The sequence below is a fragment of the Rhodnius prolixus genome, unplaced genomic scaffold, assembly GCF_049639745.1.
Source record: "Rhodnius prolixus isolate KJV_2025 unplaced genomic scaffold, Rpr scaffold_3, whole genome shotgun sequence".
NCBI classification, from domain to species: Eukaryota; Metazoa; Arthropoda; class Insecta; order Hemiptera; family Reduviidae; genus Rhodnius; species Rhodnius prolixus.
The window spans coordinates 33,042,968-33,069,159 of NW_027411603.1; the positions used below are offsets into that span (position 1 = coordinate 33,042,968).

Genomic DNA, 26,192 nt, shown 5'->3' on the forward strand with positions numbered 1-26,192 from the left:
TGTAAACTTTATTACTCTATAATTAAGACAATATCAGCTGCTCGACTAAAACGATAGAGAATACTTTTAGGGGCTTATTGTAATGGGGATATCTGCGCGCTTGGAAATGCCGATGTTCTTTCCATAACCTCTGAAGATAACCAGAACAAATGTACCAACGGAGGATGTTAATGGAAATTGCCATTAACAAGTTGGATGAAAGCGTTGCATGAATCGAACTGATTAAAAAAAAAAAATTATTTTAATAGTTGATAGAGATCTAAAGACCCACTCCTTATACGAATAATCACAGAAGATGGTGTGTACGAACAAGTACAAGGAAGAGCTGGTGTGCCTAAACTTATGGAGTTCAGAATTGAAATAGCTGTAGAACTACAGCAGAACTTAAAGAAAGGAGAAGAATGAACTGGCCCGATATTATATGTGGGGCCTGGCCTACCATAGCAGGTATATTGCAAAATCATAGAGGGTGTAAAATGGTACAAATCAACACCAAAAAAGGTACGATACAACCAGAATCAGAGGATGAAACAGGATTTCATTCAAGTTATTCAAGAACTTAACACTGCATTGCCAAAGCTCGGACTTAGTCAATTATTGCCAATGTGGAGTCATATTGACTCCATAATTTATTTTTATCTTTTTTTTACATTGATTAATAATCAAATTTGCATTAAAGGATGAGAAAGAATAGGAAATTAAGAACGAAAAAACAAATTTTGTCCACAAATCGGCTTTAACATTTCTCGCAGAAGGAATTGACTTCAACTTAGGATCGAAGTAGTTTCAGTGTTTTCTAGAACTCTGATTGTCTGCGTTCTGATCAGGGACATTTTCATTTTTTTAATTACAATCACTATTTTTTTCAATTACTGTGCGCTGTTGACACGGATTGGAAATTACCCAATTCCTGCAATTCGGACAGAAAATCAATTCTAGAAAGAGGCTTTCTTTTTTGTGCCTTGATACTTTCTATGAAAATTATGTAAATTTATCAAATAAGCATTTAGGCAATAATCTGGAGTCAAGTTAATAACAGAAAATATACTTATATTGCCAATCAGAAGTCGAAATGACTCCAATATACTTACGTGTAATGCCATTCTGGAGTCAAAATGACTCTTATGATTCAAGTAAACTAATCTGCAAAAATAAACTAAGAATTCCTTGGTCTTCAGCTCGTGACTATCAAATGGTGAGCATGTGGGGATAGCCTATCTAAGAGCATTTCCGGATAGCTATGAGATGTGGGGAAACAGAGATCATTCCTACTTTTTTGGAGTCAAATTGACTTCGGATTGGCAATGCAGTGTTAACAATATTAATAAGTGAAAAAATAAAATTACTATAGTTCGTTTCATAACCGGCAACAACGCACGGCAAGCGCTTTCTACTGCATACGGTGATTTAACTTGTAACAGTGTCCAAAGTTTAACTATAATTTCCCTATTACTGAGTTGCGTGAATATCTCTTTGTTTAGCACCAGATGACCAATGATTCTAGCTGCACTCCCTCTGATGTCTTCATTCAAGTGACTCTGTACATTATATAGCAACTTTGCTTCCATGTTTGGTAATTTCCAAATTTTCATCCAGTTTTCTGGATAACCAGCAAAATCGGCTATCAATTCCCAAAGCTGTTTTTCTGCCTAAAAGTAATTTAAAAAGCGTAATATTTTGTTTTTTCTTTCTATACAAAATACTATTCTAAATTTGTATCTAAGAGAGAATCTTTAGATGAACGAGAAGAAGTTAAAGAGAGACAAAGTTTATGGTTTGATGTGAAAAATCAGAAATTCTCGATCGGGAGAGAGAATTTTAACTGAAGTGAATTAAAAAGAAATAATCAATAAAGTTGAGACTAATCGATAGAATCTATCGTTAGAAAGCATCAAAAAATAAAAATAAACTTCTACATTTAATAACAACAAAAGTTGAAAAGTGAAAATTAAGGTAAACAAAAAAAAAGTGTAGTAAAAAAAACAATGCTAACACAGCATAGTTCTCGCAGCATTAGGTGAGTAAAGTGATGTTAAATCCAATGGAGCAATAAGCATTATTTTACAAACTAATTAATATAATAATAATTTATCACAATAATGGTACTTACTTCTACATCAGAATCAGGTAATTCAACTAAGTTGTAAAAAAATTGTACCGCGTTTTTATCATTCAATGCTTGCAAAATGCTTTCTCTTCTTGAAATTTTGAACAAAATTTTTATTGCAGTATTGTAAAAAGCAGGGACGTCGTCAGCCGCAGCAGAATTAGCTTTTTCCATAAGTATATTTAATAAACCATAATTTATAATGTCTTGAAGTACTCGTTCATCGCCACAAACCTTTATCATTAAACAAAATAATTATATATATATATATAAATTATATTTAATGAATACTTATCGAATACACTGCACTAATTAGAAAAGCTTTTGCCTTAGAAGCGAAATTATTCAGTTTTCAACGCGAGAATGGAAGAAACTACTTGTAAAAAAGACGATCACTCTAGACCAGACGTCTCTAAATGTTTTAGAACACATCACAACAGTCCTTATAATTATTACAGAGCCATATCTATCCACTTCATTAATTTAAGAAGCGGTCCATAACGAATGGACTTAATAACAGCCCATGATGTTTTTATTTTAATCATATATACGTTTTCATTCGCTGATATAAGCACAAAACGAAAATTGGACAGCAATCTTCGAACATTCTACGTATATTCATTTATAATGTTATTGCAACCTCAACATTGTTTCATTGCGCCCTTGATCTCATAAAAGGTTAGCCTACTTCAGCTCTAAATGAGTGTAATGATCTGTAAATAGGCCAAGTCACCTAGGAATTAGCTGATAAATAGGCCAGGTCAGATGTACAATATGGCCTTCGATCCGTTAGCTCCGATGTTAATGATAGACTATAATGAGTCAACCGAGAGAACAAGTTGCATTTTTTTAGTCATTCCAATCGCTTTAGGTTCAATACCATTTTAGTTCTGAATTTGTATATAAAAATATTGAGCTCCTTTCCTTTGCAACAGTCATGCTGATGGCTTTTTTTGTTGCAGAATCTTCAGCTACGGTTTCCTTGAATTCTTCGAGTTAATGGAGCACCCAAATATAGAGCTTATAGTTCCGTTTAATAAATTCTACTAGACGCCGGGAGAAGGAATGAATAACGCATAATCTCCATGGCAACTGTGATACCACAAACTTGTAAGCTTTTTGAACTGACCATCTGCAATACTATATTTAAATTTTTGATGATCTTAACAGTTAATTTATTAACATCGGAGGAGGTTATCCAGGATGTTTTAGTTGGCATTGATGCTTGAGGAACAGAGATAAGTGACTCCTTATTTAGATAAAAGATTACTGCTTCTTTATTTCAAGAGTTTATTCGTTCGTCAATAATTTTTCTCTAATAGAAGGTGTGAATTTTTTAAAGCATGGATTTTGTGCTTTGCTGTTCAGTACTGACTATAGTAATTGTCGCTTAAATGCCAGCGGGAACTAACCCGATTCTGCTCATTCACTTAAAACCGAGCTACTTCTGAAGTCGTTCTCCCGAGCGGACCGAATATAATGAAGTAAAAGCAATAAGTAATCATATTTTGAGAATGATAAACCTTCACTCAATATTTGGCCTTTTTTTTAAAAAAAAAAAAAAATTATTTCCCGCATTCAAAAGAGTTTTTGATTTCTATGTTTCTATTTAATTTTATAAAATAATTGGCAAAAAAAAATGTGGTATCAAAAAAAATAGTACTATAATTTATAACAACAACTTTGTACCTCTAAAATTTTACAAATGCAGATTGTCAGATTTGCCCGTTGACGAAAATCTGAGAGCTCGTGTTTGTGATGCTGATATTACTAATTATTATCTATACTACATCAAAAACCAGAACAATATATAAACGTTAGTACTTACGGCTAGCAAATAATGTGCGGCTAGGGTGCTTATTGATGGTGAAGGGTTGTTTAATAAATTAGTCATAAATTTGTGAATTTTATAATGCAAAAATTCTCTGTTATATGTATCCTAAAAAATGTATGCAGATATACTTATGTACTTATAGTATACTTTACAAAAATTGTTATTAATATATGTACATATATCAAGTAAGGGTTATATCAAGTAGGGTTTCAATTATAAATATTATACTTTAGAGGAAGCGACAGGAACAGCTTAGCAAAATTTTATCTTTGATAAATTGAATTTCTTTATCAATAGAATATTATCTAAAGCACATGCTACGTATAGTACAAAATATTTAAATATTACATTTTTAGCACAGTGATTGAAAATGTAAAGTGCGTTAGTGATGATTTGCTCTTCATTGCTGTTGATCAGATCGTACAATATGTCAGATAATCCAGCGTGATAAAGTGCTTCCCTTCCTTTCTGACATTTACTCAAATTCTTTATTGCTCTGACACAATATGAGGCCTTTATTGCTTTCATTCGATCTACTATCGTCAGGGTTTTAAATTCTGAGATGAGAATGCATCTGTCGATATCACAGTATAGTATCTATAAATAAAAAAGAAGAAATTAGTTCATTCAGGGAAAAATAAATAATTGAACGAAATTTCTTTAAAGTATTTTAGCTCGTTACAGGAGCAAACAAGAAGAGAATTGTACCGGGCTTCTAACAGCCTGAAGCTAGATGCAAAACTAACGAAGAAATTAAAAGCGGTCGTAACCTAAAACATAGTTAATACAAGTTAGACGATTGTTTTATACGAACGAAATATCCCTTTTAAAAAAAATCTCAAAAATTAAGTTTCAAAATTAATCAAAACTAAGACTCAGTAATTCCTAATTCCGGCATTTTTTTTTTCGTTACTTTTAGTTTGCTAAGCCATATAAGTGGAGTAATCGGTATTTCAAAAAACCAAAATGATTGGCTAATGGAGGGGCGTCAGAGAGCTTTTACAGCTCAACTATTAAATTTACCTTATACTTGAGAACACTTTTGGATCTTCTTTTAAGACTTGTCTTCTTTGACTATTCAGAATACTTTATTACAACATTACTATATTCCTCATATCTTTGCTGAATCCGAGGCTGATTCACTAAAGTTTACTCCAGTGACCAAAGTAAATTGAAGGAGTTTTTCAGTATTCTAACTACTAAAATCTAACAATAGATATTTCACCATTATCTATCTTCAGTTTTGCTTGTGAATAATGGTGACATCCAAAAATTGCCTGGAATCTTTACTAAAGTCACTGATATGTTTGGGAACTGCTTATACCCATATTTACACTGAACTATTCAGGGTTCATTATTTATTTGTAAAAAAGTAAAGTAGTGCCTATTTTTTTTCAGGTGGACTTTACGTCCAACTACCAATTAGGTGTCGTGGGAGAAGGCCAGTTCCAAACATACTTTACTACAAAGTTCTCATATTAACCATTAAATAAAATCCAAGGCCTAGAGACCGGGAAACGAACCCGAGAAATAAGGGTACCGTTGGTGCTTTATTTCTAAGGAAAAACTGTTACTCACTAAATAAGGTATGGCGTTATTTTTTCTAATGCTGGATCTTCCGAATTTCTGTTGGGTAATGTTAGCTATAATTTTCAAAGCTAATGTTACTATGTCATTTTCTTTGTGCGTTAATAAATCCGTGACCACTTTGCCCAATCCCATTGATAAAGTAATATGTTGTATGAGCGGTACTCTAGTAATCGTGGCGATTATTCCCATAGCACCAATCTGTAATTTTAACAATAGACATGAATTAAAATACGTAAAAGTGCAATTTAACAATAAATTTACCGAAAGATAATTAAACTTGTTATCGGATGTCCTGGCTCTGATTAGTTCGAACTCTACAGAATTACAATATTATCGATCTTAAAAAAAAATATTGTCAAAATTGAAACCTTAAAATTAAATTAGCAAAATCCAAAATAATGGAGTCCAGAAATTGTTGCAAGAGAGAGAGAGAAATAGCTATTTGGTGATGAAAATAAACAGCCTCCGTGAATTCATATAAATATCTCACGATTAATCTAACTCCTCAATTAAGTTTAAGTAAACGTTAAAGCCCTAAACGTGGATTGATTTCTGTTACAAAATTTTTTATAGCAAATATAGAAATTCCTTTAACTGATAAAAAAAAATTGAAAAATGTTTTAAGCAGCCGGTTGGGCCATTATGTGCGACTAAATCACATAAACAAGTTAGAGCAATAATAATTTCTTTATTCAAAAATTTGTTACGATTGCTACGTAATACCCCAAAAATTTATTTCTAGCTTGGAAACGCAAGAAGCCCCAGTGTTTGTATACAATTTCAACTGCACCACAAGTATTTGATTATTTGAAGTACTACTAACTGTGGAACACTACATATCCAAAGGTATTGGTAACGAAAGCTACAACAAGAGAAGCATACGTAGAGATCTTTGTAATATCAATAATAAACACGGTGCAGTAGTAAATGTTAAAAATATTATAACTTCGCCAATTAGAGAGCTGAACCAACTATTCTCAGAAACCAAATCTGTAGTAAAAATAAAGTTCAGTACATAAATAGAGCCCAAGCCTTGCAATCTGTAGTTAAACAGTAAAGCTAAATTATAATTTATATTCTATGTTATCGATTTTGTTATAATAGATAATATTAGTTTGATCGTTAAGCTAAAAGGGTAACTAATTGATTTAAATTAACAAAGATATAACAATAACTATGCTCAGAAACCAAATCTGTAGTAAAAATAAAGTTCAGTACATAAATAGAGCCCAAGCCTTGCAATCTGTAGTTAAACAGTAAAGCTAAATTATAATTTATATTCTATGTTATCGATTTTGTTATAATAGATAATATTAGTTTGATCGTTAAGCTAAAAGGGTAACTAATTGATTTAAATTAACAAAGATATAACAATAACTATGCTCAGAAACCAAATCTGTAGTAAAAATAAAGTTCAGTACATAAATAGAGCCCAAGCCTTGCAATCTGTAGTTAAACAGTAAAGCTAAATTATAATTTATATTCTATGTTATCGATTTTGTTATAATAGATAATATTAGTTTGATCGTTAAGCTAAAAGGGTAACTAATTGATTTAAATTAACAAAGATATAACAATAACTATGCTCAGAAACCAAATCTGTAGTAAAAATAAAGTTCAGTACATAAATAGAGCCCAAGCCTTGCAATCTGTAGTTAAACAGTAAAGCTAAATTATAATTTATATTCTATGTTATCGATTTTGTTATAATAGATAATATTAGTTTGATCGTTAAGCTAAAAGGGTAACTAATTGATTTAAATTAACAAAGATATAACAATAACTATGCTCAGAAACCAAATCTGTAGTAAAAATAAAGTTCAGTACATAAATAGAGCCCAAGCCTTGCAATCTGTAGTTAAACAGTAAAGCTAAATTATAATTTATATTCTATGTTATCGATTTTGTTATAATAGATAATATTAGTTTGATCGTTAAGCTAAAAGGGTAACTAATTGATTTAAATTAACAAAGATATAACAATAACTATGCTCAGAAACCAAATCTGTAGTAAAAATAAAGTTCAGCACATAAATAGAGCCCAAACCTTGCAATCTGTGGTTAAACAGTAAAGCTAAATTATAATTTATATTCTAATATGTTATCGATTTTGTTATAATAGATAATATTAGTTTGATCGTTAAGCTAAAAGGGTATCTAATTGATTTAAATTATCAAAGATATAACAATAACTTAGCCTCAAAGTTGAATACTTTATGCGCTATGGTAGAAGCATAAAAACAAACAAATAGAGAATAACTCAATTCATTGCGCGCTTGAAGACATACAAGGATATTGGATTAAAATATATACTTTTTTTAACTACATTTCTGAAAATGATTTAATAATTTACAACAATGACAAATGCTGGGATGTTCTTATCAGTGTTGTAAAACAGCGTGGACCCTCAGATATGGAAATATGTTAATGAGAGTGCACTATTTATTTTGTGATTTGTTTTTATTTTTGAATTCAAACGAAAGATTATTCTATTAAAATAGATTAATACGCGCTTAGTTAAATTGTCGTTTCAATCACACTCAATCTTATTTATGTGAGAAGACATAATTTCTTATATACTGCATCAATTAACAAAACAATTTTACCTTGCAAGTTAAATTTGGGGCGTCCAGTAAATTGAGCAATATGACGATGCAACTAGAATCTACTAATGCATAGATATACTCACCTACTCTAAGATCCAAACTATTCATTTTACATAATACAGCAGCTGTAGCCACACAGTCGCCAACCTGGAGAAATTTTAATTTTGTCTATTTATCTAGTTAAAGTAACAATTTTGACTTTGGATTTGTTTTGAAAATTTCTAGCAAAAAAAGAAGGGTAAATTTCAACAAATCATTTTAAAGAAATTCCTAGCGGGTATGCTAATTTGAAATTGTGTTTGAAGACACTCTACAGCCTGTTTGTAATGTCAAAGTAACATAATGTTAAAGTAACTGCAATGATTATTATTTAAGTGAAATATACTCATGGTATTTTATCATATTTTATATTTATATTCTATTTAAATACCGAATTATTTAGTGTTGGATGAGTAACTCTATACATTTGAACATAAATAATGTTAAAAAATAATATTTATTCCATTGGCATGCTTTATGACCAACTGCCAACTGAAAACTATTTATCTTACCTTTAAATATTTCACTAATTTCAACATATATAGATACCCAAGACTTGTTTTCGTATTTTCATCCCCTATTTCTTTTGGTAAATAAGGTGCTTCTCTATTCTCTAAAGAATATATACTTGAAAGGTCTCCAGAAGATGTGGAAAATTCATCATAAGTTGCAGAAGGTAAATCAATATCTGAAATTTCTGATGCTTCTTTCTTCTAGAAAATAATGCAGTTATTTATTATTAAGACAAGACTCCAAATAGAGCGAGACTTAAGATTGACAACAGCTTACCTCCTTGTACATACTTTCCTCATCGGACTTAGCATCTCGGATGCCTTCTGTAGAACTTTCTAATGGAAATTTAGTGGCTTCATCATCACCACTCGCATCAGAAATTTTAGGATGTTCTGAATCAAATACTCCACTCATAATAAATTTAACTGTTTCAAAGAAGAGAAAAAAAACATTTGAATTAGTTTCAAGCTATTTCTTGACATTATTAATTACATGCAGGGAAGCTGTATTGGTACAATCACTTTGCAAAAATATAGTGAATTTATAATTAATAGAAACAAGTGTGATAAACAGATTTAAAACGGAAGACCACAAGAAAAAAAATCATCATGGATTGTAATTTACCCTTTTTTCCAAAAAACGGGATAGCGATTAATAAAACACTTGAAAAGTTTTTGAATTATAAGTACAAATAGTTTCTAATTCAAAAAATAAAAAAATATCAGTTCAAAATATTAATCTGTTTGAGAAGATCAGATTCAAAGTCTCCGATAACAGAAAGAGAACTATGTCAAAGAATTTACAAATTATACATACTCTTCTAGACATATCTGGACAAATGGCGTAATCTGTAGATTATTTTTTATGTCTTATTTCTTGGAAATAGCTTCAACAATTTTTGTTTTAAATTGGTTTTCATTAACAACACATTTCGGCTTATCACGTCAATTGGAACGTTTATTTCTTGAACATTCTTATGAACTACAAGCTTAGGCACATAGAACAGTAGTTCTGATTCAATAGAATATCTAGGGATATTAAAATCAAAACTACAATACCAACAGAATCGTGTTTTACGTTAACTGTGTTTTCTTAGAAGTGGTTGGTAAGTGATAAACATCTCTTTTCTCCAAATTTTAATTAAAAATTGCCCTACCATATAACTGCAGTTTTTTATAGCGAACATTTCTCTGAAAATATTTTTTTAAGAGTACTGAAAATAATTTGGGTCTAGGGTAAGGAAAGAGGGATAGAATTCTAAAAGGAAAGTACGAGTACATATTTCACTTAAGTGTCAAAAAAGATGCTACAATTACAAAGTATTCTCTTTAATGTAATATGTACAAAGAGTACATCTCAAAATATGCTATAAACAAAGATTTGGATGAAACCTCACCTTGAAGATTGAACACTAGTAAGTGAGAATTATATTTACATTTCTTTTCGACTTAATTTGCCTAAACAGCAATAATTATCATCCAAATAGTTACTATAATAAATGCAATAGTAATAAATATAGTAAATAGTAATATAATATCAAAAACATACTAAATAAAAATAATTCAGTTTTAAAACCCAATTCTTAAACAAATTTACATTAAATTTCTTTTTTTCACTAAACGAAGCATACAAGTTTGCTGGATCAGGTATGTTTCGTGGCCTGCAGGAATTTGGGAAAAATGATAAAAAAAAAAATTCTTAAGAAAGCAAAGGAAAATGACAAAGGGATACTGTTTGAAGTTCCAAAGGGAAGTAAATAACCAGCGGGGTCTCAAATTATTGCTTCAGTCTTTATGGGAGGAAATATCTAGTTCCGAAGGGTTTTGAGTGGACATGTCAGAGAGCCTTGAGTAGCGGAGTTGAAGAATGTCTTTTGGAATGAATAAAAAAAAAGGAAAAATGTGGGCGACGGACTTTAAGTACAAGCCACTTTCATAAAACATTGAGACAAACACTGTGAGACCAATGCGTCTGAGAATCTTAAAGGTGCACTTTGCAATATCTAAGCTTCTTTTATCCTCAATATAAGTTAATTGTAACATAGAATATCAATTAAGAAATTAATACTGTAAAAAAAAGTTTGCCTAATCTATAGAATAGCGCCCCGGGGGCGTGGCCTGTTTATTTTTAGGGGGTGGGAAGTACAGCGCACCTACCGGTGAAAATTTAAACTACTTCCCGCCAATGAACTGTTTCGGATTGTGCGAATTTCGTAACGCTTATGTTTCGCGCGCATGCGCAGTACACTTACTGCCTAGCAACTGCTTCCTGTTTAATGTATTAATAGTTCCCGCGAGTGCTCTGTATGTGACCTGAGGGGCCGTTTTTTTGTAACTTTATGAGTATGAGCGTTTTAAATTTGCAGTTTTTTTTAAAATTAAAGCATGAGTGTAGTGTGAGTGAGGTTGGAGTAATGAATGTTATAAAATTTTGTATGGATATTGGTTTTGTATGGTTGTATGGAGAGATTATCTGGAGGGAGTTCGACAGGTATACCCTCCTCAGGAAAAGGACTCCACAGAATAAGGTAAGTTTCTTTTGTGTTGTTCTGTGTAATTATTGTAATGAATCTTGTGACACAAATTAAAAAATTGAGGGTGGTTAGGTAGGTTAGGAGGGGGGTAGGGGGGGGCGAAGCCCCCATTAAGAAAAAAATCAGGAGGTGTGGGGGGCGAAGCCCCCATTAAGAAATAAATAAATAATTCGAAGTGATTCTGATTCGCTGTTACCATATAACCCGCTAGATTTAAGTGTAAATATAAAATAAAGAAATAGTTTTATATTTATATTTGAATATGGCGGGTTCTATAGTAACAGCGAATCAGAATCACTTCGAATTAGGCCACGCCTCCGGGGAGCTATTCTAAAGATTTACCAAAAGTTTTTAACAGTGAAATAATATTACATAAATCAATTTTTAACCTCTAGTTAATTTCTGTAATTTACCTTCTAATTAACTTGCTTTGAAAACGATAACACCTTCAGTAATTATTGAAGAAAAGAATAATGAAAATAATACTGTGCTAAATATGCATTTTTTTACTTTGTTTTGTATTTAAGGTGTGTCAAGATCTAACGTTTTAGGCGCTTAGCACACAACTTGCATCTTAGTGTTCTCTCGTTACAGACAACACTGTTCATCACCAGACAGTGAGCTTAAAGAAGCTCTTAAGAAGAGAAAATCTAAGGGACAGCAACTGGATTGGAACCTGTGATCTCCGCGTTGGAATCCTGACGATAAAACTTCATAAATGAAATTTTGGATTTTACTTTTTAACTTTTGTTTATTTATTTATAATTACTTTAATATTTAATTATTACTGCTGCAAAGTAAATACTCGTATTCAAATGATTATTTACAGAAAAAATGTAAATTACCTGATTAATTAAACTTTCTTCCTGTCAAAAGAAAATATTCGCAAAATCTTAAAATATTTTTACAAAAACGATTTATTCCGATACTACACAACCAAGAATTCAGTTACTGTTCAAATAAAACAGGAATTTTTTGTTTGCTATGAAATAGCTCTAGAAAAAAAAAAAAAATGTAACTTAACATGTGATCGCTGAACTAAATATTTTGTTATATTTATAGTCAAAGTAGGTATATCAATATTGTTTTATTATTAGCTAATTTAAATATTCCTGACATATTTTTTTGGTGTATCCATTTTCTTACTTCAATTTCTTGTCAATTTGTATGACATATCAAAAATATAGAAATAGATACGAAAGAGGAATTTGGTTTAAATAAATGCATACATTTTTCACTTTAAAACTAGTCACTTCATTTTGGATGCGGCCCAACTAGTTTCTTAATGAGAATGTTTCCGAAATACGATTTAACATGATCTCTTTAAGCCAAAAGATAATTATTTATAATTGACAGTTGTGGGGGACCGCCTGAATATTATTGTGATTAAAAAATGTAACCTTCTAGTCGGCTAGGCGGTAAAAAAATAATATGTATATGTGATTCATGTACCACGTTGCTAATTGTAACAAGATATAAAAATAAAGAGTTTTTGTGGTGTTCTGCATATTTTTGTGATTAGAATTGATTGTAAATACTAGTAAAACCCACAATTGGTGACCCCGACGTGATATAACGGCACAATTAGTGACCCCGGATTGGACCTAATAAAAAGTAAAAAAAAATAAAATAAAATAATAAACTATATCTTTTAAGTAAAAAAAAATAAAAATAAAAAACATTATATGTGAAGTGTATAAAAAAAACTATTGTAAATACTATTTTTTTCTATAAATTAAGTTTGTTTTCTGTGTTTATTTTAGTGTTAAGGACATTTCTCGTTTTATTAAGGTAAATTATTTTTTTTATTATTCCGGTTTTTATTATATTTTACAATCTTAAAACCATGACTGGAGAAGAAAAACAAAAACTGGATGGCGCAACGTCAATGCCAGAATTCAAATCAGAAACAGAACCCCCTGCATGTGTCGATAAGATTGCCGTAAAATTACCACCATTCTGGTTTGAAAAACCAGATATTTGGTTTGGCCAGATCGAAGCACAATTCCGTCAAGCTGGAATTACACAAGAATTGACCAAGTTTGACTACTTACTTTCCCAACTGGAAAGAAATGTAGTTGAAAACATATGGGATTTGGTAACTATGGACGAAGCCAGAAAATATTCCCTGGCTAAAAAACGACTTATAGCAATATACAAAGAGGGCGAAGGCCGGCAAATGCGTCGATTGCGGGAGCTGGAACTTGGAGAGATGAAGCCAAGCCAGTTATGGCGAAAAATGAAATCAATGGCCGAAGCTGATGTCGCGGATCGTTTCATGCAAACTCTGTGGCTTGATAAGCTACCCTCGACCATGAGAGATATGGTCACAATCGTAGACGATGATATAGACAAAATGTGCACCCTAGCAGATAAATTGTGGGAGCAAAAATCGGTCGAACTGATCGAAACTAATAAATGTTTTAAACCTAAACATGATTCGGTTTCTGCAGTAACTTCTCATAGAGCTCCTTCCACATTAACTCTTCAAGACCTCCTTACCAGGATTGAGGAGATGGAACAAAAATTTTCCAGAGGGCGTCCACATGATAGACGTGACGCTCGTTCAAAATCTCGAGACCGCTCTAAAAGCAGACCCAAATATAACAAAACTGGACGATTTTGTTATTACCATTTCCGATTTGGTAACAAATGCAGGCCAGAAAAATGTGAAGCTCCGTGTGCATGGAAAGAATACAAGGAGGAAAACTCCTCGGGGCAGCGCAGGTAACGGCCACCTGTAATGCCACAGAAACCCCTTATGGCCGTAATTTTCGTCTCTTTATCAAAGATAAACATTCAGGTATAAAATTTTTAATTGATAGCGGAGCTGACGTTTCCGTTATTCCAGAGTCTGCACAACAAAAGAAAAATATCCTAGCTTCAGATTTTAAGCTTTATGCTGCAAATGGTAGCGAAATACCAACTTATGGGTCAATACTACTAAATATTGATTTAGGCTTCAAACGTAAATTCGAATGGCCATTTATAAAAGCACAGGTAACTAAGGGTATATTAGGTGCCGATTTTCTCCACAAATTTGGATTAATAATTGATATAAAAAATAAACGTCTTATTGACAGTAATACAAAGCTTACAGTTTCTACTGATATTGCAGCGATTTCTGAAACTGAATCAGTTAGTTCTTTTAAAGCTACTTGCTGTTTTTCTGAAATTATAAAAAATTTTCCACACTTGACACGCCCATATAACTTAGAACCTCAGAATATAAAACATGATGTTTATCATTATATTGAAACTACTAAAGGTGCTCCTTTATTTTGTAAGCCTAGGAGACTAGATACGAACAAAATAAAAATTGCGAAACAGGAATTTCAATATTTATTAGATCATAATATTATAAGGCCATCAAAATCACAGTGGGCCAGTCCCATTCATATGGTTAAAAAGAAGAATGGACAATGGCGAATATGTGGAGATTATAGGAGATTAAATGACCGGACGTTACCGGATAGATATCCAATCCCCCGAATAGAGGACGTTAATGAAATTTTAACTAACAAGAAGTTATTTTCTAAAATTGACCTTCATCACGCATACTATCAAATACCTCTCGCTGAACAGGATAAACAAAAATCTGCCGTTATAACGCCATTTGGCTTATATGAATTTAACTTTATGCCTTTCGGACTGCGAAATGCACCGAGTACTTTTCAGAGGTTTATACACGAAGTTTTAAGAGGACTAAACTTCTGTTTTCCTTATTTAGACGATATACTAGTAGCGTCAACTGATCCAGAACAACATAAACAACATTTGTTGGAAGTTTTTAAAAGATTAAATAGTTTTGGTCTTCGAATCAATCTTAGTAAATCTGTTTTTGGTGTGGAACAATTGATTTTTCTTGGATATTTAATTACTACAGAGGGCACCAAACCGGACCCCGAAAGAGTTAAAGTCATTATCAACCACAAACTACCAGAGACTGTAAAGGAATTAAGAAGATTTCTCGGAATGCTTAATTTCTATAGACGGCACATACCTCATGCCGCAGAAAATCATGGATTATTAAATAATTACCTAAAAGGGATAAACAAAAATGATAATAGTGTCATTAATTGGACTGAAGAGGCACAGACACAATTTGAAGAATCTAAGCAAGCCCTTGCTAATTCAACATTGCTGACTTACCCTGACATGGATTCTAATTTGGCATTATTTGTTGATGCAACTGATTTTGCAGCGGGAGCCGCATTACAACAGTTTGAAAGAGGAACATGGAAACCAATTGGATTCTTTTCAAAAAAGTTTTCAGTTAGTCAAAGAAAATATTCCACATATGATCGAGAATTACTTAGTATGTATATGTCCATAAAATATTTCAGGTACTTCCTTGAAGGCAGAAACTTCACGATATATACGGATCACAAACCATTGATCTTCGCTTTTAAACAGAAGAACGAAAAGGCATCTCCTCTTCAATTACGACATTTGCACTTTATATCACAATTTACAACCGATATTAGACACATATCCGGAAAGGATAATATAGTAGCGGACACATTGAGCCGAATTGAAGAAATCAATCCTGCTCAACACTCCGATATCGCATTGGCCCAGCAATCAGATGCTGAATTAAAGGCTCTATTGTCAGACAGCACAATGTCTCTACAATTTAAAAAATTTCCAGTCTCACCTGACTTGTATATTTGGTGTGACACAACTACAGAAAATATTAGACCGTATATACCCACAATGTACAGAAGAGCTATTTTTGATCAGTACCATAATCTAGCTCATCTAGGAGTCAAATCAACTGTCAGACTTCTTACGTCTAAAGTTGTTTGGCCCGATATACGTAAAGATGTAGCATTATGGGCTAAAACTTGTATTCCGTGCCAACAAAGCAAAATATCCAGACACACTAAAACCCCAATAGGTATATTTCCAACAACAGATGAACGTTTCAGTGTCATACATCTTGATATTGTAGGCCCATTACCATCTTCTGAGGGATACCAGTACATTTTAACATGTATCGATAGATACACCTCTTGGCCAGAGGCTATTCCATTAATCAGTATAACGGCGGAGGCAGTTGCTCGAGCATTTTTCGCAAACTGGGTTGCAAGATTTGGAAGTCCTAGCCGTATTATCACTGACCAAGGTGGTCAGTTTCAAGCAGAATTGTTCCATTCGCTCGCTAAAATCTGCGGAACTAGTATTAATAGAACAACGGCCTATCATCCACAGGCGAATGGCAAAATAGAACGGTTCCACAGGACTTTGAAAGCAAGCATACGTGCACACTGCCATGAGAAATGGACGGAAGTGTTACCCGCAATCCTTTTAGGTCTACGAACTACGCTCAACATAGATGCGAGCTGTTCAATAGCCGAAATGGTATACGGAATGACAATTAGGATACCAGGTGATTTCTTTACCGAGCCTTCAATTACAGCGGATAAAACACTCTTTATTTCACGCCTTCGTCAAACCATGAACAATTTAAAACCAGTTCAGCACACAAGGAAAAATCGAGAAACAACGTTTGTGCACAAAGATCTAAACACTTCAACCCATGTCTTCGTGAGAGTGGATCGTCTAAAAGCGTCCCTTGATAAACCATACGAAGGACCATACCCGGTTAAAGCCAGAACTGACAAATATTATACACTGCTTATCAAAGGAGTAAAAAATAACATCTCTATAGATAGGCTTAAACCGGCTTACATTTTGGCAGGCCCCGAAGTCGAGGATTTTCCAAACAACTATCCAGCATCCAACACTTCACCGGAGACGGCCGAAGAAGTTCCAGATAGGACCACAACCCGTTCCGGTCGAACTGTCAGGTTCCCTTCCCGTTACCTGGAGGCCCATTATGCTTCGTAACGGTGTTACTGAAGGGGGAGTGATGTGGGGGACCGCCTGAATATTATTGTGATTAAAAAATGTAACCTTCTAGTCGGCTAGGCGGTAAAAAAATAATATGTATATGTGATTCATGTACCACGTTGCTAATTGTAACAAGATATAAAAATAAAGAGTTTTTGTGGTGTTCTGCATATTTTTGTGATTAGAATTGATTGTAAATACTAGTAAAACCCACAACAGTGATTAATTAGGAAATAATTACTGCAAACTTACGAATTGTGAGGTTCTCGATTGGTTACAAGACTAACAGAAGAACTACGAGGCAAACAATGCGGCGCTAAATCTGTAGGAAACAGAAGAAAATGCCAGCCACAATTTGTGTTACTAAAATTTGAAGAAAAAGTTAATCATTTCTATAGTTCTAATTTTCTAAGACTTCAAAAACAATTTTACTGGCTAACAAGTCCTACGGAGCTACTATTTCTAGGCCGAGACTGCTTGTTTGGACATCATCATAAATACTTGGTTATCCGGGTATTCAGGCAGACGAGATAGCAGCTTACCTAGCCCGGGGAACCTCAAAAGGTTCTGCGTCATTTCACATTTTCATTTGATCTGGAGCCATTTTCAGCCGCATTAGTTCTGTCAACAAATCAAGGTTGTACAAATAAGCAGATGAAAACCTGGATCAGAAGGAGACCAAAACAGTTATTAGCCACCTATAACCCATGTTCTTAGCCACACTTCTTCTTCTTTCTTGGCATTAAAACCCCATGGAGGAGGGTCCTAGCCTCCTCAATTTTGTACTTGAGGATCATTAGCCACACATAGTTTAATAAGGTTAACATATCTTTAAAATAACTGATTTTAATCAGAAAAGTTCCAGAAACAATCGCCACCCTCCCAAAAATAGACAAATGGATTTCCTCAACAGATGCCAAACAAATTTGGGAACCTTCAAGTTCACTGTAACAACCTTTCCTTAATATTAGAATTTTATTCGTAAGCGAAACTCAGATTTTTTAGGTACCAACCGCCACTAATTGTAGTTGTGTTAATACAGTTTTGTTATGATCCTGAAAATGGGCGAACGAGTGAAACTGAACCAACTTAAAGCATGCAACTAAAAAACATCAGCAGCGTTTCTGCAACACGAACCATTGCTGGCCTTTTTATCTCTGTTAGAAGATTAGGGAACTTAAATTACAGAGATGCACTCTGTTGGCCAATCGTTCAATGTACAATGAAATGAATTTATATACTTTAAAAAAAATAAATATATAAATACATTAATAATCTAAGAAACATTAAAATCATGAAGTAACCATTAAATAGTAAACTTTTTAAGAAACTTAATTCCCCACATACGGACACAGTTAAGGTGGTGAGGTCGAATGACCAGTTTTATGTTAAGTTACGAAATAGATTAATGCTAATCCACAGTACGCAACACATATATATAAATTTTTAAATGATTTAAAGCGCTTCAACATCTGAGGTTATTGGCGCCCGGAGCTTTTTTCGGTGCATTGCCGGCCTCCAGATGGAGTTCTCTCGTTACAGACAACACTGTCCATCACCGGACAGTGAGCTGTAAGAAGCTCCTAGGAAGAGAAAATCTAAGGGTCAGCAGCTGGATTCGAACCCGGGACCTCCGCATGGGAATTCAATATGCTAACTGCATAGCTAATCCCTTCCTTTATAGATTAACAATAAAACATATGCGTACTTATCTTTTTGAAGCAAGAAACAACAATAACTTTTTCTTGCGATTTGTTTAAAGAGAAATGATGATTTTATTATATAATGAAATTATTCTAGATAATTGTAGAGAAGTAAAATTACCGTTTAAAGAAATGAGTGTCCTTATTTCTATAATTCCCTTACAAGTTCAAAACTCTTTCCATGTATGACTAAGTACATTGTTCAACTTTTAACACTGCCTTGTAATATCTGATATTTTCCTCACAACTACAAGGTACAATATCCTTTAAAAATGAACATTAATAAATGCAGAAACACGGTTTTTTAAAGTTGGCCCACTCATAATTTTTAACTTAAATCTAATTAAGTTTTCTAATTATGTAATTAGGTGTGGCCAAAGTTTCGAGTTAGAAAGTAAAATACTACTTTACTAATTGAATTTTCCGCTTTATTGAAATTTTCTTGAAAAATTGTCAAGCTTTCCTCATACGTTGCACATATGTAGATCAACAAATTTTATTTTTAAACACTTTTCGCAAAATTCGATTAAAGATATTCCTATTAAGAGGAGTAGACCTCTTTCTGGAGGCATCATTATAAAGAAAAATTGATGGGTGTGAACATAGGATGCATAAAACAAATAAAAACAACTCATTAAAATCAACCTTTTATTTATTTTCTCATTTAATTTCAAATAGTTGAATATATACATATTTTTGTGTATACTGCTTGTTATTATTTATTTAATGACTTCATAGTGAACGCCTTTGAAATGTCATTCCGATTACCTTTAAATTTTAGTGTATATGTTCGCTAAATTTGAATGTTAACTATGGTGCTTAATAACAATAATGCCTCAAAGTGACGTTTGGCTTCTACTAAGTTATTGCCAAGTTATTGAGTGTTATTTTATTTTTAAACTTAACTACTAACTACCGGTAATAATTGTGACAAGAACAAGGATTAATCTGCAAAAATACGAGCCACTGGTGGAAGCGTAGATTGGTTCGTTAAGCTGTCAGCTAGTATGGTCCTACTCAAGAATTAGGTTGAAAATCAACCTATAAAAGACCTTAGTTAATTAAGTTTTTATTACCTTTTTCTAAGAAAAACAAAAATGATATATTCTCAATATACAATAACTTCGTGTTTACATTTCCCATAAAAATAAAGTCTCAATGTTTAAAAAAATAATGATTTTTAATACGTACAAAACGACCAAAAGATACAAAAAAAAAAAAAACTAATGACGTGATGTAATTTTTTGGAAACGCAATAAAACAATGTTTACTATTCCAGTCCCACAGTTTGCGTACTTCTAAGATAGGAATTATAGATAATATACTCTTGGAAACACAGCCACTCAACAGAAACATTTCATTAATACTACGAAAGAAATTTAGCAATCACTGAGCTAAAAATAGATTACTCTAATAGTTTTATACCTACCTATTTGCTGATGGATAAACTGAAATAATATTTTTTTGAGAAAGGTAAGGCGTAGAAAGTCAAAGAAATTTTGTTTCAAAAATCTTCTCAAAAACAAAATCAAAACTTCACTAATCTGCTGATCTGAAAACTTTGATTTGAAAATGTTGGTCTAGTGGTCAAGAGCGTGGCTTTGTAAATGGGAGATCCCCAGTTCGAATCCCGTGTATGACTACTTTTTATTTATTAGAAAAATTGTTTATAGTAAAGTATGAGCTTCCGCCCCCGTTCACGACACCTAATTGGTAGACGTTAAGCCTCGCCTGAAAAAATAGGCGATTACTTAACTTTACAAATTAGTGGCTCATAGCAAAACAATAAGATAACAGTAATTTTTAGCCCTCAAATTAAAGCATAGTATTGAGTAGCATGTCCTAAATTTAGATTAGTAACATTTAAAATTGCGTCCGTTTTTGACTATAATTAACACATTTGAGATTGAATGAGATTTTTCTTGTAGTGAGTCACTTATTTGTTTTAACAAATCTATCATTGTTATAACAATGTTTGGGTACAATTAAATTAACCGATTCACCTTGAACTTATGCTTTTTTAAAGTGCAAGGTAAGTTCAGAAATTGACCCAGATGAATTAACATCTTGAATCAATCATCTAGTACCAAAGTACGAGTAAGTAAAGTAATGCCTATTATTTTAGGAAGGTTTTACGTCCATTTACCGAATTAGAACGGAGGCGACTAGCAAATAAACTCTACTATTAATTACTCATATTAACTATCAAATAATATCTAAGGCCTAGACCGGGTATCGAAGCCAGAGCTACAATAGATCTTAGCTTTGTGGGCCTCGCCTCTAACCGTTCGGCTACCATGACGCCTTTTACCCTCGTACCTTTAGGGTCCTTATCTTAAAATGAAAGATAAGAACATTCTTTTTGGCCTTCTGGGCGTGCAGATTAGCCAATGATTCAGTGTGGTGGTGTATTTAAGAACATTCTTGAATCTGTGAATGAGAGCTAAACCCTAAATAATATCTGTCACAGTTCATTAATATATTGACACTATGATTTATTACAAATAAAATATAATTTAAAACTAACTGCAGCAAATGATTTTCTCACTTCTGTAGCCACACTAGGCTAGAGAAAGTTCTAGATCAAACCACAGAATGTCATTATGTCACCATCGTGATGAAACTAACAAATTCAAGTAGTTGAAGCGGAATGAACCAGGCTGAATCTTCAACCTTCTTTGTAACGAAGGTAATTGGCAGCAGGGTCAGCAGGTCACAGCAGAAAATAATAAATCTTGCTGCATTTATCTGCAACATTCTTTATGGTAGTTTTTATAGTTCTTGGAAGCCCATGAACATAAAAGTTAGGCATTAAGTTTTAGAATATGAATTAACAGTTTAGTTAAAAATGCTGATCATACCTTAATGAAATCTTAAGTATTTCCGCCAATAAAGAGATTTCATTTATGTAATTATTCTTTATATGATTTCAAATAAAACAAAAGGTTATCTGTTATTAAAACGAATTAATATTTTAGGTCAATTTGTAATGTGCAATATGTAAATTATGAATCTGAAGATGTTAACAGCGAGTGAGAATAATTTATTTTAATTTAAAGCGCGTCAACAACTCAAGTTATTGGCGCCAGGAGCTCTTCTTTTCAGTGTATTTCCAGCTTCTGGGTTAGTTTTACATCCATTATAATCGTCCGTAGCGAGTCTCTCTAGATTGAGAAGTTTGGATAATCCTGTAGCTGATTTCTGGAAGAGAGGCTGCAGAGATTTCCTGACAATAAAGAGTGAGACATGAAGATATTCATTTAAAAAAAAGGATTTTAATTCTTGATACTGTTCATCTAGGCACCAATGTTCTTAAATTTATTTTAAAGTACAATTCCTGACTATACTCGTAACTTATTGCTATCCTTTCAAACTGATCCACATTCCTCCAGCATCTTTTAGACTTTTTCAAGGTATGTAATATAAAATATTGTTTCCAACATTTCGGTTATAGCTGATAATCCTCTGGGATAATCACATTCATAAATAAATAGTCCTTTACTATTCAGTCAACATCCATTAACTTTGTAAGATCCTTTAGATTTTAGATTTTGAAAGGCGGGACGGGACCCATGCCCCACGGCACCGCAGCCACCAGAGGCTTATTGTGTCTTCCCTGAAGCCTAGTAGATGAAACCTCCCCTTCTAAGAAGGTTGAGGGCTTCCTACCAGTTTCTTCTGCGCTATAATCTCTTTTGGTCGGCCCTATTATACTTTTTAAGGAGAGGGAAAACAGTGAGTTTGGGGGGACATTCGTTGGAACCATTACCAGAAGGAGAAATAGGAAATGATTTCAGAATCTGGCTCCTGAATGAAAAAAAGAAACAACTGGATCAGGATCTGTTACTGCAATGGAAATCTCGCTGGTCTTACTCTCAAAAGGGGAGGACCACCTACAGGTTTTTGCCGGACGCGACAATGGGTAGAAGAATAGTCCCCACAGATTTTTCTTACGCGGTCTCCAGGCTGGTGACAGGCCATGGGCAAATTAAGGGAAAGTGGTATCAGATGGGTTTGGTAAGTGATGGTTGCTGTCGTTGCGGTGAATTAGAGACCGCCGAACATATTATTTTTGAGTGCATCTGTTATGAGGATCTCAGGGCAAAATTATGGAGTGCAATAGGCTATCATGTTTGCATTGATAATGATACACTAACCCTGTTGCTGGAAAATATTAGTGCATATGATGCCTTTAAACAGTTTGCAGAAGAGGCTCTAAGACGCGGTACACTGTGGGGTGATTTTCGAGGGTAGGCGGAGTGAAAGTGGGAATATTAGTAGTAATTTATTGGATGACTGTGGATTGAATGACATAGATTGGGTAGTTGTCGAGTTTTTAGCGGGCCTCTCAGGAATATCGAGTACTGAGAGGTCAATTAGGATAGGAATTTTGTCTGCATGCGTGAAGTATGAATGTATTTATTGTTTGAATGAGTATGAATGCGATGCAGTTTGTAAGGTTTTGGTCTCAAGGTACAAAAGATATCGTCAACGTAATCGAATAACAGGTGAGAGGCCGTTTCTTCCTCTTCCTGGAACAATCTACACAATGGTTCCGAGCTTATAACCCCTACCTTGTACAGTGCTTTCTAAACCTGCCGTGCCCTGTGAATAAACATGTAATCAGAGTAATCTGATTTCTTCCCAAGCCTAGAGTCTCTTTGGTTCTTTGTTTGCACAACAAGGGCATAACTCTAATAAGATCCTTTAAATAATTACAATTATAATTTTTAAAAAACACACTGATTTATCCTCTCAAGAGAATGGATAATAATACCAAAAGAGATTACGTTTACATTTCCTGACGAAGGAAATGATAAGAAAATGGACATAAAGGAGGTAATGTCCTCGAGAGAGGACAGTGGAATGTAGAAATTTGACTAGGATAACCGGAACCTTTGAGGAATAATGTTTTAGAAAATATGATGAGATTTAAAGAAGGCATAGACTGACTGCAATAAATATGGTGGCAAAGATGCTGTACGTTACCGGTTTGTTGCAAAATGCAATGCTGAGTCCGCTCTTGATAACTTTACTTCTCATAATGACCGGTTTGTAGATGGAAGACGAGTTAAAAGTGCAACATTCAAGAAGATGTGCGAGTAGTGCTTTCCATTTTATCACAATATAGAGACTTTTTCACGGCATTGAAGGAAGCACTTTCTCCCCTTTATAATTCATTCTGCATTTTATAACATTTTGTCGATTTTTTTCTGCAAAATCCTGAGGGAAGAAATTAAATAATGCTATGTCTAATGTAATAGTAGTATTAAATGCATTCAAACTTAATTTTAAAAAATCTATTACCTCATAAATCACTTATTGTGCTTTATATTATAAAATAAATAAATATATAAAACAAATTATATTTTTTAATTAATTTTAATAACGTACCAGTGATTTCAATGTAAGTGTAAACAATACTCCCACAAAAGCCACAATGTTAGGTCGCAGTGATTGACTTGGCAGCCACTCCTACATAAAAATAAAAATAAATAAATAAATGCAATAAAGTAAATAAATCTATTCATGTGTTATGTAAAGGTGAAGTCCGAGAAAAATTAATAAAAAAAAAAAATAGCACATTTTAGGGGACCGTAACTTCATATCTCCCCCAGTTATTGCCACTGAGTTCAAAATCAATAATTTAAACTGACAAACACACATATACTGTAAAATTACTTTCAAGAATGAGTTGCCATCATAAATAAAATTAACTATTAAATCTTAAATTAACCCATCTTTTTTTTTGTAGACATTCTATAATTTATAATTTTATCTTCAAGAACTTATAAAGTATATTCATTTTAAAATATTACCTACCGGATGTCACTTTTCTCTAGTGGAATGCTGGTCTAATGTCAGGATGGAGGAAGATTTATGTTATAAGCGACACACGTCATCAATCCTCTATTGCACATTACGCATCGTAATGCAATATTAAGCAATAGGATACTACAGATAAGAAGATGTACAATAAGAAATCTACTCATTTATACGCATTATTAACTGAATGAACTATTGTGAATAAATGTTTGGTAAAACTTGTTTGGTAGACGTAGCTGTTAGAAAGATGTTAGCATTTTGTTTTGTTAGGGCTGTTTAATAAGTATAATTTTCTACAGAAGAGAAGAACAGCCCTCTAACAATATTTTATTGCTTTTAGGGTGTTCTAGAGTTGACTAGAGCATGATTTAGTGGCACTTATCTGTTCCTCTGAGTCACAATAGAAAACAAGTCCGAATGCAATATCTCGTGATAATTTTTTGCTTTTAATTCACAAGTTATTGGAGAACTGATATAAATAGCATCACACTGCTCACACTGCCTCCACACAATTTACTTAAGAATGGATTAATGCCTTCACCTTCTCCTCTACAAAACTTGAAAACCCTTGTAAGTGATAAACTACGTACAAAACAGATTCAAGGATGAAAACAGTGGGTAATGTCCAAACCTAGTTCTAGCGTATTGATTTGATTAATTTTAGCACAAACCATTTGTTTATAAAACAACTAATTAACAGAAAGTTAATTTGGAAATGTTCCTGAAATAAATGCTAGATTATGTTGTTTACAGTCATAATTTTCAATAAACTAGCAATGTTGTAAAATAAAATAAAGATTTAACTGCACATGTCGGTTGTCGCGACACTAGTGCATTAAGAAATAGGCAAAGAATTACAAAAAAGAGTTTCCACAATATAAATGAAAATAGCAAATCTTGCCAATTGTTTAGTTAGCAAAAATCACATCTGATCTAATAAGTAGCCGACTGCATTGTGCTGCTCTCTTTAGAACAACTACTTTCATACTGAGAAAAGGTCATTTGTTTCTTATACAGTTTTGAAATTGCAAGCCTATTTCCCAGCGCCTTTAAAATACTAGAGACTGATCAATGCTGAGAGAGCCGCTTACAGAAGGGAGAAACGTTAGCGAATTAAACCTTCCAAAGAATGAAGGAATAAGGAGAATAATTTCGAAAAGAGCTATAGAAACAATACATACTAACTTCGTTTAAAATTAAAGTACTAATTGCAAGTTTATTGATTCAGTGGAGAACTCGCCACTGGATTAGAGGAAGAATCTCCTCCATTATTTTTTCATAAATCTTAAACATTGCGACGCTTCTTAAAACTATATATGTATTTTTTACTCGACAAATTGCTTTTTATTATTATTATTTATAATATTATTGGAGCATCATTGAACTGAAGAATAAATTGTTGATAATGTAGTTAAATATAAAGCGCTGGATAATATCCGACTTTATACACATGTTTTTGTATTCCTGACCAGTTTCGGACGTTCTCAGCACAGTTAACAAGTGAATGATAATAGAAAACACAGTAAAAGTTTAAATCGCAATACCAAACTGATTAATCAAACTCTAATGAATGATAGAAGTACGA

General features: G+C 33.0%; 2 protein-coding genes and 1 long non-coding RNA gene across 4 annotated transcripts in view; 1 reads left to right on the forward strand and 2 right to left on the reverse strand.

Annotated features, from left to right (window-relative positions):
* Positions 1-12,219, reverse strand: part of LOC141453817 (outer dynein arm-docking complex subunit 2-like) — a 16,806-nt gene extending 4,587 nt beyond the window's left edge. Inside the window, exons 1-9 of one of the 2 annotated variants that reach the window (XM_074127451.1) lie at positions 12,068-12,219; positions 8,966-9,114; positions 8,689-8,889; positions 8,138-8,284; positions 5,520-5,729; positions 4,290-4,538; positions 3,936-4,046; positions 2,111-2,341; positions 1,347-1,649 (exon numbers count right to left, since the gene is read on the reverse strand). In XM_074127451.1, coding sequence (XP_073983552.1) covers positions 1,347-1,649; positions 2,111-2,341; positions 3,936-4,046; positions 4,290-4,538; positions 5,520-5,729; positions 8,138-8,284; positions 8,689-8,889; positions 8,966-9,103 — 1,590 coding nt within the window. In that variant the 5' untranslated portion in view covers positions 9,104-9,114; positions 12,068-12,219. The remainder of the gene's footprint in view (positions 1-1,346; positions 1,650-2,110; positions 2,342-3,935; positions 4,047-4,289; positions 4,539-5,519; positions 5,730-8,137; positions 8,285-8,688; positions 8,890-8,965; positions 9,115-12,067) is intronic. The other variant, XM_074127452.1, reaches the window with a different exon arrangement.
* Positions 12,220-13,068: 849 nt separating this feature from the next.
* LOC141452290 (uncharacterized) lies at positions 13,069-13,953 on the forward strand. Its single transcript, XM_074124264.1, has one exon. It carries the CDS (start codon positions 13,069-13,071, stop codon positions 13,951-13,953), a length of 885 nt encoding a protein of 294 aa, XP_073980365.1.
* Positions 13,954-21,664: 7,711 nt separating this feature from the next.
* On the reverse strand, positions 21,665-24,257 carry LOC141453216 (uncharacterized). Its single transcript, XR_012457850.1, has 3 exons — positions 24,176-24,257; positions 23,771-24,004; positions 21,665-22,007 (listed from the first exon to the last, which is right to left on the reverse strand). It is a non-coding gene; the product is annotated as an uncharacterized lncRNA (long non-coding RNA).
* Between the last annotated feature and the right edge of the window lie 1,935 nt (positions 24,258-26,192).